Source organism: Cyprinodon tularosa, unplaced genomic scaffold (assembly GCF_016077235.1).
Source record: "Cyprinodon tularosa strain WSP-4 unplaced genomic scaffold, ASM1607723v1 ctg14, whole genome shotgun sequence".
In the NCBI taxonomy this organism is placed as follows: domain Eukaryota; kingdom Metazoa; phylum Chordata; class Actinopteri; order Cyprinodontiformes; family Cyprinodontidae; genus Cyprinodon; species Cyprinodon tularosa.
In genome coordinates, this window is record NW_024038220.1 from 1298058 (window position 1) to 1308982 (window position 10925).

The window sequence follows — 10925 nt, forward strand, 5'->3', positions numbered from 1 at the left end:
ATTTTTTTTCCTAATAAGTAAATATGTTAAGCATTTAATAACTAACTTTCCAATCATATAATGTTTAAAAGCCTTTGATGTGTCTTGAACATGAGCTAGGGGGTCAAAGACTATACGTTGTTATTGACTATATACAGGTGCTGGTCATAAAATTAGAATATCATGAAAAAGTAGATTGATTTCAGTAATTCCATTTAAAAAGTGAAACTTGTATATTATATTCATACATTACATACAAACTCATATATTTCAGATGTTTATTTTGTTTAATTTTGATGATTACAAATGACAACAAATGAAAATCTCAAATTCATCATATCAGAAAATTAGAATATTGTGAAAAGGTTCAAAATTGATGGCCCCTGGTGCCACACTCTAATCAGCTAATTAACTCAAACCACCTGCAAAAGCCTTTAAATGGTCTTTCAGTCTAGTTCTATAGGCTACACAATCATGGGGAAGACTGCTGACTTGACAGTTGTCCAAAAGACGACCATCGACACCTTGCACAAGGAGGGCAAGACACAAAAGGCCATCGCTAAAGAGGCTGGCTGTTCACAGAGCTCAGTGTCCAAGCACATTAATAGAGAGGCGAAGGGAAGGAAAAGATGTGGTCGAAAAAAGTGTACAAGCAAGAGAGATAACCGCACCCTGGAGAGGATTGTGAAACAAAACCCATTCAAAAATGTGGGGGAGATTCACAAAGAGTGGACTGCAGCTGGAGTGAGTGCTTCAAGAACCACCACACACAGACGTATGAAAGACATGGGTTTCTGCTGTCGCATTCCTTGTGTCAAGCCACTCTTGAACCACAGACAGCGTCAGAAGCGTCTTGCCTGGGCTAAAGAGAAACAGGACTGGACTGCTGGTGAGTGGTCCAAAGTCATGTTCTCTGATGAAAGTAAATTTTGCATTTCCTTTGGAAATCAAGGTCCCAGAGTCTGGAGGAAAAGAAGAGAGGCACTTCATCCACGTTGCTTGAAGTCCAGTGTAAAGTTTCCACAGTCAGTGATGGTTTGGGGTGCCATGTCATCTGCTGGTGTTGGTCCATTGTGTTTTCTGAGGTCCAGGGTCAACGCAGCCACATACCAGGAAGTTTTAGAGCACTTCATGCTTCCTGCAGCTGACCAACTTTTTGGAGATGCAGATTTCATTTTCCAACAGGACTTGGCACCTGCACACAGTGCCAAAGCTACCAGTACCTGGTTGAAGGACCATGGTATCCCTGTTCTTAATTGGCCAGCAAACTCTCCTGACCTTAACCCCATAGAAAATCTATGGGGTATTGTGAAGAAGAAGATGCAATACACCAGACCCAACAATTCAGAAGAGCTAAAAGCCACTATTAGAGCAACCTGGGCTATCATAACACCTGAGCAGTGCCACAGACTGATCGACTCCATGCCACGCCGCATTGCTGCAGTAATACAGGCCAAAGGAGGCCCAACTAAATACTGAGTGCTGTACATGCTCATACTTTTCATGTTCATACTTTTCAGTTGGCCAACATTTCTATAAATCCTTTGTTTTTATTGGTCTTCAGTAATATTCTAATTTTCTGATATGATGAATTTGAGATTTTCATTTGTTGTCATTTGTAATCATCAAAATTAAACAAAATAAACATCTGAAATATATGAGTTTGTATGTAATGTATGAATATAATATACAAGTTTCACTTTTTAAATGGAATTACTGAAATCAATCTACTTTTTCATGATATTCTAATTTTATGACCAGCAACTGTATAAATAAGAAGAGGCTTATTCCACGGGAAACTCCTTTATATTATATGGTCGCGGAATTATTCAGTAGATTAAATTTACGTCAAGTAAATGGGACAAGTGCGGTGAAACAGCGCCTCCATGTGGTAAAAGACAACCATCATATATAGACTGATGTGTTGCATTCAACGTCCTCTCGATAATTGGTCTTTAATATTCTTAACCTCAACTTCGAACGTTGCCATTTGTTTAGTTTTTTTTTATTAGACAAGAAAATACTTTATGTAAACAAATAACATAAAATATATTTACAAGGCTAATTTGACGGTTACTCTTTACTTTGAAACCCTCTACGACTCCCATTTGTTCCTCTGCGGTAAATGCTTGAGCTACTGCGTAGGCTTTGCCACAATGAACAGAATAATCTATTGCTTGGCAAAATAGCAAATATCAGACCCTTAATAAAGTTTTGTCCGCAGCAGAAGGACTTTATTCTTAATTTTGAAATGTAATTTCAAAATGAACAGACGTCTTGACTTATTCTTGAAGTTTTGTCCGAGGAGCACCTGAAGGCAACTGTGCTATTAGTTTATTTAGCGATAGCGTTCCAAAATGACGGATCCGACAACGTCTCCAGAAGATCAATGGAAAGTAAGCCACTTTTATAAACCACCTTTTAACTTGATGCATTTTGATTTTTTCTATTTATTTGGACCTCGGTAATGTCTGATAAGTCGTTTTTTTTCTCCTGTTTTGGAGAACTGAAGCATGAGCAGCGGTAGTTGTTGCCTCGCGGCTAATGTGATGTTAGCTTCATCACGTTCAGTGACGTTAGAGCAGATGGCTAGCATGCTAGCAAAGTAAACAAAGACGATTGAAAAGAAAAACAAAATTTTCCGCATCAAATATATGCATTTATGTGGAATATTTTATTCCACATTCAAAAAGAAAGTGATTAAACCAGTTACACTATCATCAGATTATAAAACAAGTGAGATTTACAGCCGAAATTTGTTCTTGTTGTGATACAATAATCTCACACTTAGCCTTTAAAATGTCATCAGATATCCTTATATCCAAGGGCGTAGGAATATGTTTACAATTGGGGGGGACACATGTCGGAAATCTGAGATTCGTAAATATTCAACAGAAACATATCTTAAGTACGCTACTTAAAAAAAGGCTATTTAATCTTTTACTTTATTCCTTTATAAATGTGTTTGCAAAAATAATGCATTTAAAATTAACATAATGCATTTGTTCATAAGATGTGAGCATATCACCAAACAAAATGACTGGAGTCTTTTATTAAGCAAAGGGAGATGTCTTTCAAGGGCTTCAGCCCTTGGCATATTTAGTGTCCGCATACACACTAGAAAATCAAAACAATTCAGTAGGCCACACAAGTGCAAAGTTTGATATGTTTTATTTTGTCAAACTTGCAATAATGGTCAAAAATGAATTTATATAGGTTGACTGACAGAGGGAGCTGACAGTGTGTTGAAGAATTATGGACAGGGCGCTTTGAAGCATCTGGTTCAAAAACGCATTATCAACCTTTGGTAGAAATCCATCCATCCTTCCATTTTCTGTACACCCTGTTCCTTAGTGGGGTCGGGAGGTGCTGGTGCGGGGTCCACCCTAGACAGGTGGCCAGTCTGTCCAGACCTTTGGTAGAAATGGCGCCTTTAATTCCAATTTGCAGTACAGAACAGAGAAAACTACAGAGTTGTCAATGTTGTGTTAATCTGTTTATAGTCTAAAATGAGGAGCCAGCAGTTTATTTGAGGAAATAAAGATGCAGAAGTTAATTAGTTGGTTAATTAGCGGTTGTGCAGCAGTCCACTGCACGACCAATGCGGCCGCCGCTGCTAAGAATTAGAATTAATTCTCCCTGTGGTTAACTAACGATCAGGAGCGCGGCAGGTATAACATCTGTCCATTTCGGCGAATCAAAACCATGCAAAAAATAAAAAATCCTCGTAAAACGCACGCCCAGACCGGGCTAATTTCAACACAAGTTGTGTTAGGTGACTGTTACTCACCCTGACGTTTCTCTTTTAAAAAAATATGAGTAAGTCCTGCTGCTGTTTCAGCCTTTTAGTTGGTGGTGGCATTGTACTGAAATGAGATATAAAAAAATATATATAAAAAAAACATTTTGGCTAGCGTGGCAAACGTCTAGAGAAAGTTAGCAGTTAAATATTGGATGAGTGATCAGCCCAAGACTACAGAAGAGGATTAGGGCCACTGGAAAAAAAAAAAGTTAAGTGATTTTTACATTTTATTTCAGTTTAATACGGGAAAAAGTCAGAATTCTGACTTTTATTTTCAGAATTAAGACTTTTTTTCCCCTCAGAATTCTGACTTTTTTTCTCAGAATTTTGGATCTTAATGTAGATGGGCACCATGAAGGCAGAGATGTGGAACACTCAGCTTCACTGACAAAGATGTGAGTTGTTTGAGAGAGCCAGTGACACATTGGTGGAAAATGACAGAATTAGGCAACTTTTGACGTGCCCGAGGGGTCCCCCCATTAATGGAGGAGCAGAAGGTCATTAAAACAAGAGATCTAGTCTCTAAAAGAGACATGGCTATGGCTTGATGCTAACTTGTTGTTAAACATACTTTTGTTATATTACATTTGTGTTGTGTTTTCCAAATAGTGTAGAAAATTAATGGTGGGTTTATAATGTTTACCTTTTATGAGCAGGACAGGAAGCAGAGAAGTGTAGCATTACCTCCAACTAGTTAAACTCATAATTATGAAGTTATTCAACAAATTCCTCAAGTAAAAAAGTGCAACTTTTATTTTTTATTTTTTTTTACCAGATTTGTTGATTAATTTCAAAATTATGTATTCCTTCCAAATTTCCAAATCTGAAGAATTTTTTAAACCAATATCTACATTATTTAACATTTAGTTTGTTTTAGCAGTACTTCCTGTTATATTTCTTTATACGTATATTTTACATTTTCTTGCACAAGCTCAAGCTCAGCAGATTTGAAATTGTGTGCTTGTGTAAACACAAGTAGTCAATCTTTACTCTAAACATATATTCTGGTTATTTTTTAGTTAGACCTTCTTGTTTATATATCTGTATAGTACCCCCGCCCCCCCACCACCACCACCAAAAAAAACTGTAAATTGATTAGAAACATTAATCATCTGTCAGATTTCTGAGAAAAAAGTCAGAATTCTGAGATTAAAGTCAGAAATCTGAGAAAAAAAGTCAGAATTCTGAGATTAAAGTCAGAATTCTGAGAAAAGTCAGAATTCTGACTTTTTCCCCCATGTTAAAAAAATTAAAAATCAGTTTACTTTTTTCAGTGGCCCTAATCCTCTTCCTACAAGACTAAGATGCCTAAACCAAAAAGATTCAGTTTCTATATATGAAAATGAACTGACAACAAGACGTTATAAATGAGCAATATTCATAGCAGCATTCCCGACAGACCATTTTACCTCATTCACAAGTTTCTGACTTTCTGTATGGCTGTTTCCCTCTGAGTGCTCAAACACTCAACAGTTCACAGAGGGGAGGGGGAGTACAGTGACGTAACGCTATGCTGCGCCTTCAAAATAAAAGCACGATATTTAAAAAAATTGTCAAAATCTAATATTTTCCGGTACAATTTTTGGGGGGGAAATATCCACCTTGCTTTTATATTGGGGGGGACATGTCCCCCCCGTCCCCCCCGCTTCCTACGCCGCTGCTTATATCCTTTACTTATCTGATATTTATTACAGCATTTTTTATGGAGCAAACGCGATGAAGGAAAAAAGTGTTTATTTTATCTTATATAATGAAGTTTGAGCCTTAAATTAAGACGTATACGTGTTTACTGACTTTATACTCCATCACTGCAAAATACACTCGATTTTAAAGGCACTCTAAAAGTAAACAGTGCTTTTTGGAACATAATTGATGGAAAATCTTTGCTAAAATAAACATGGTGCCGTGTTGGCCCCACGTGGATCAGGAAAATCTATTTGACACATCATTTATCTTTTGCTATATCTGTGCTCAGAAAATCAGGCCAGTGCTCAGTGGGGGTTTAGACCAGCTTGTTATTCTTTTGTCAACATAATTGGAGCAGCCCATATTTTTCCACAGTCAATCCAACCTCACAGTTTCTGTTCTCTTGCTTTTTTTGCTGCTTGGTGATGGCTGAGCAGACAGATGGGGCTTTCAGCGACAATGGCTTTGACACCAGTGAGTACTTCTTGGAGGCATATTTCATCTTTTTTCCAGATATTTTCTTTGCGATCTTCTTTATCTCTAAGTATAGGCGATAATAAACAAGTTTACTTGAATTTTTAGTATTTTAATGACTGTTGTTTTATTTTTTTGTACAGATTTCTTTGCTGAGACTGTCAGAAAAGGTAGCATTGTGTCCAGAGCAAACAGTATCGGCTCCACAAGTGCCTCTTCAGTACCAAATACAGGTATTGTCTTTCTTTTAGAGAAGATTTGTACTTTCTTGTCAGTATTTACAGATCTTGTATAGCATGTTAGATTATCTTTCAGTCACTGTAGACAACACTACTCAATTTGATTGTGCATTTTCTATAGTACTGTTTAAATTTTACTCCATTAAAACTAAAAAATGCTAAGATTTCTTTGAAATGGATAATCCTACATTGTTATCAGTGTTTCTGGGAGTGGGAATACATCCAAAAAATGCTTTCAGGAATAGCTTGAAGGAAATTATGTATCAACTATGTAAAACACGCTGCCGATTTAAATATTTATTCACAATATCAGTAAATTTGTTCCCAAACAGATGACGAAGACAGCGACTACAGGCACGAGCCATCGTATAAGGACTCGTACAAAGATCGACGGAGACAAGCACACACTCAAGCTGAGCAGAAACGCAGAGACGCAATCAAGGTGTCCTACTGCGATGCCAATTTTGTTATTCTGATCATCAAAAATGCAGCATGTTTTAGTGGTTCTTTAAATTTTTTTCTCTCATTCGAACTCCAGAAAGGCTATGACGACCTGCAAGTAATCGTTCCAACCTGCCAACAGCAGTCTGAGTTTTCTGTTGGAGCACAAAAAATGAGCAAGGCTACTATTCTTCAGAAAAGTAAGATTTAAACTACATGTCCTTTTACACAGTTTCAGAAATGCTTAAGAAAATGTTTTGCTTAAGCATCCTGAGAAATTTGTGTGTGAAAAATAGTTTGGTTTATGGTCAATATACCTTAAATTTCATTAAAATTTGGACCATACCCGTCACCCAGCTGTAGCAATCTAGAATTGCTAAAATAACAAACCAAACTCTGGTGCTGTCTTGCGCTGTTTGTATATTTAAAAATTATATTTTAAAAGTTGGGTGATAGTATATGCTTCGTTTTTCTTTTTTCATTATAAAAAACATCTCAAAATATTGCGATTTAAATTTTGAGTCAATTTTCTCCACCACTCAACCCAACACACAGGAACAAATTCTCTTTATTGTTCATTTTCACCATTAGCAAATGTTTTGCTGTTTGGTTTTAATTAAAAACTGCACAAAAATTTTTTATAAAGTAGGATATATGTTTTCGTTTTCTGCCAAACATTTTCCCAAACTTAACAGTTTAGAATCTCGTTGAAAATGTGTAATTTTACTGAAACCTTTCCAAATCTATAGTCTTATTACACATATGATGTATTTAGAATGTTACTTAGAATGGGAAAGAAAAATGATTCTCTGTCTTTGAAATGTAAGATAACATTAGGCTGCAATAAAGAAATAAATGTTTCACTCTAGCTGACATAGGCGTAACAAAATCTACTGATAAGCCATTTGACCAGCATGTTCAACACAGAAAGGTCATTGCTAAGGTAGTTTGCTCTTTAGAGTGCAGTATCAATGCATATTCGTGGAAAATTGTAGTGTAATAAAAAGGTTTGGTTGAACAAGGAACCCAAGCTACAGAAATTACAGCAGCCTTGAGGGGATTTTGAAGAAAATTCTGTTGAAGAGTTTGGATTCAGGGCTTCTTTCCACACATAGGTGCAGAGAGGACAGGAGCAGCCACAGTCAGGTTCTTTGTGAAGGGCTAATCGATGAAACAACATTAGACCCAACAATGTAGCCGTGCTGAAGGCTGCTCTCCGGGCTACCCATCCTTTTTTAACACCTCAGCAGATTCAGGCTGAGCTGCATTGATGCAGCGATTCATCTGGAAAAAAAGCCCCAATTATATGGTGTAAAACTGCACAGCATAGAGACATGTGTTTTTGTTATTTTTAGATGCCTTACATTATTATTTTAAACTCGTCAAATGATTGATCTTTCATGTTCTGAGAAACAAAAAATAAATAAATCGATATTAGCACTGAAACAGTTCCTCACGATGAATCGCTTTTTGAATAATCAACTAATTTAGAAATGAATTAATCGTTAACTGGAGTACAGAGACTCTAAAATATATCTTAAGCTGACAGAGGGACCCACCTAGAGCAGTAATTACACCAAGATTGTTAAAAAAAATGTACAAACACTCCTGAAATGGAAAAGTTTTAGGTTAACCTGGTTTAATTTCATAAAAATCCCTCTTTGACTATCCAGTTATTAATCGATTAATTGAAAAAGTAATCAACAAATCAATCGATTTGCAAAATGATCATTAGTTGCAGCCCTAATCTGAATTACAGAAATAAACCATCTTTTCAATGACGCTTTAAATAATAAATCATCATCCAAAGATTCTCCTGTATTTTAAGTTTAACTGGTAGAAAAACAGTTTCTTTCTTCGTTTACTTTTCTATCTGGTTTGGCTGCAGTCGCTTTGGATAAAAGCGTCTGCTAAATAAATAAACCCTGCAATCAGTAGTTAAAAATAGTAAAAGGAGAAGCAGCATGTGCAACACCTCCTAGTTATTTTCCTAGTGATGTAATCACTGACGAATACGTGTCTATTTTATGATTTCAGCGATCGACTACATCCATTTTCTTCATAAAGAAAAGAAGAAGCAAGAAGAGGAAGTTTCTCTGCTAAGAAAAGAAGTCATGGCACTGAAGATCATGAAAACGTTAGGAAATGAATCCCATCTCCCTTCTTTTTTTTATTTTTTTTTTAATAGACGTCCCTTAATCTGGATTAGGATTTGAAAACCATTAATGAAAATATATATTTTTTTTCCTTTTCAAACAGAAGCTACTTACTAAAATAAAAATGTTTTTCTTTTCAGGAACTATGAGCACATAGTTAAAGCCCACCAGAACAATCCGCAGCAGGGAGAGGATCAGGTTTCTGACCAGGTCAAGTTCAACATCTTTCAGAACATCATGGACTCGCTGTTTGTGTCCTTCAGTAACTCTGTCTCCATGAGCAGCTTCCAAGAACTGTCTGCGTGTGTTTTTAGCTGGATCGAGGAACACTGCAAGCCGCAGGTAGGCTCTGCTTTAAAACCAGAATATCAGATGTTAATCTGCAGAGTTGATTAACGATTGATTAATGATTGATTGTTTTCTTCTTGTCTTCTCAGACGCTGCGGGAATTTGTTGTTGGCGTGCTCCGGCAGCTCAATGGTCAGCTGTATTAGTAAAGGGAAAACCTCTGGCTAGCTTCCAGAAATGGACCTTTAACCTGCTCCTGACTCCCAGGAGTTGAATTTAAATAGCAATCACCTTCAGCCCATGCAACAGTGTTTACCCTCAGGTCGACTCATCAGATTCCCTGAATTACCTCCACAAACACTACGAGGATGAAATGCTGCCTTGGATTAAGACAGGAAATACTGCAGAAGAGCCACCTTTGAACCTCTTTACTGTTGGGGAAATTATGTCTCTGTTATATTTTAACTCATCTATGACATGCTGACGCAAGATTTTAAGCTAAATGTAGCGCGCAGATAGCATCTAGTTTTAATTGTTTCATATAGTAACTGTTCTCTTTATCATTTTGAAGAATTACAAGTTCCTTAAAAGAAACTGATAATATGGTAAAAAGGTTCCAATAAAATAATATATAAAACAAGGTGTTTGAAATGAAGCAGCAGAAAAGCAGTTGCTTCTCCAAGTTTGCCTCCAATTTCTGTTAATTTATTGATCTAAATTTAAAAGATCTTTGATTAAAAATCTTTTCATAGACTTAATATATTATAGTGTTTGTCTGCTGTGTCTTTTGATCAATACAGTAACGTGACGGAGATTTCATAGCTCTTCGCCGTTATTACCAATAACCATGTAGCTTTACTCTGAACAGGAGAGCTTTTCTTGCTTCAGTGCACAAACATCAACCCACTCCTGACCTTTTTTTGTATCATGAATGTTTCCAGTTCTAACTGCAGGATTACAAGCACTTCTATGTGTTTTCAGGAGCATACCATATGGTGCCTCAATTTCTAGCCTCGATGTTTGCTTTAAATGTTTTTACTGTGAATGAAGTGCTCTGTAATAGAGACTAAAGTAGAAAAAATAGTGTTGTAAATGTTAATTTGCTGTTCTTTTGCTCAGTGAAGTGAGTTTATATTGTCTCTTTTCAGGAAAGTGTTGGCTTTGACGAGCCTTTTTTTTATACAACATTAAAATAAGTTGTTATAATGCAAATATGGGAAATGTTTCCATAAGTTATAATGTTCAGTATATGTTTACTGGCACTACAGCTTTCATTTGCTATAAATCGGATCACCTTGAATGCTTCATCCCTGCTGTGACACTTCTGTGCTTATGAAAACATGATTTATAAAAGAATTGAATCATGAAATAAAAAATATTCAAAATTTTTGCTGTATTACTTTCAGTTACTTGAACATTTCAAACTAACCAGGTATGTTTATTAGATACTTAAACTCTAATACAAGTACCATGAGTTCTACTTTACGAAGTTGACTGTTCTCCATTTCATCCATCTTTTTTCTATCACCCATATCCCTGCTGGGGTCGCTGGTGCTCCAGCTGTCTACGGGCGAGAGGAAAGGTACACCCTGGGCCGGTCGCCAGTCTATCTCAGGGCAACAGAGAGGCAAACCGGACAATGATTCACACACATCTAGGGAGAATTTAGAGAAGCCGAGTAACCTACCGGTAACAGTCAAGTTTTTGGACACCGGAGAACCCATGCATGCACAGGGAGAACATGCAGAAAGACCCTGGAACAGGAATTGAACCCAGAACCTGCAACCATTGCACCACTGTGCAGCCCTCCTTCTATGTTCTCATGAAGTATAATTGCTGATTGTAATTTACAGTTGAATC

At 36.7% G+C, this 10925-nt stretch overlaps 1 protein-coding gene across 1 annotated transcript; it reads left to right on the forward strand.

Annotated features, from left to right (window-relative positions):
* Positions 1 to 2259: 2259 nt before the first annotated feature.
* mlx (MAX dimerization protein MLX) lies at positions 2260 to 10454 on the forward strand. The gene is made up of 8 exons (XM_038278274.1): positions 2260 to 2375; positions 5905 to 5941; positions 6085 to 6174; positions 6513 to 6622; positions 6719 to 6821; positions 8659 to 8758; positions 8918 to 9119; positions 9215 to 10454. Exons 1-8 carry the CDS (start codon positions 2337 to 2339, stop codon positions 9269 to 9271), a joined length of 738 nt encoding a protein of 245 aa, XP_038134202.1. The 5' UTR covers positions 2260 to 2336; the 3' UTR covers positions 9272 to 10454.
* The last annotated feature ends 471 nt before the right edge of the window (positions 10455 to 10925 follow it).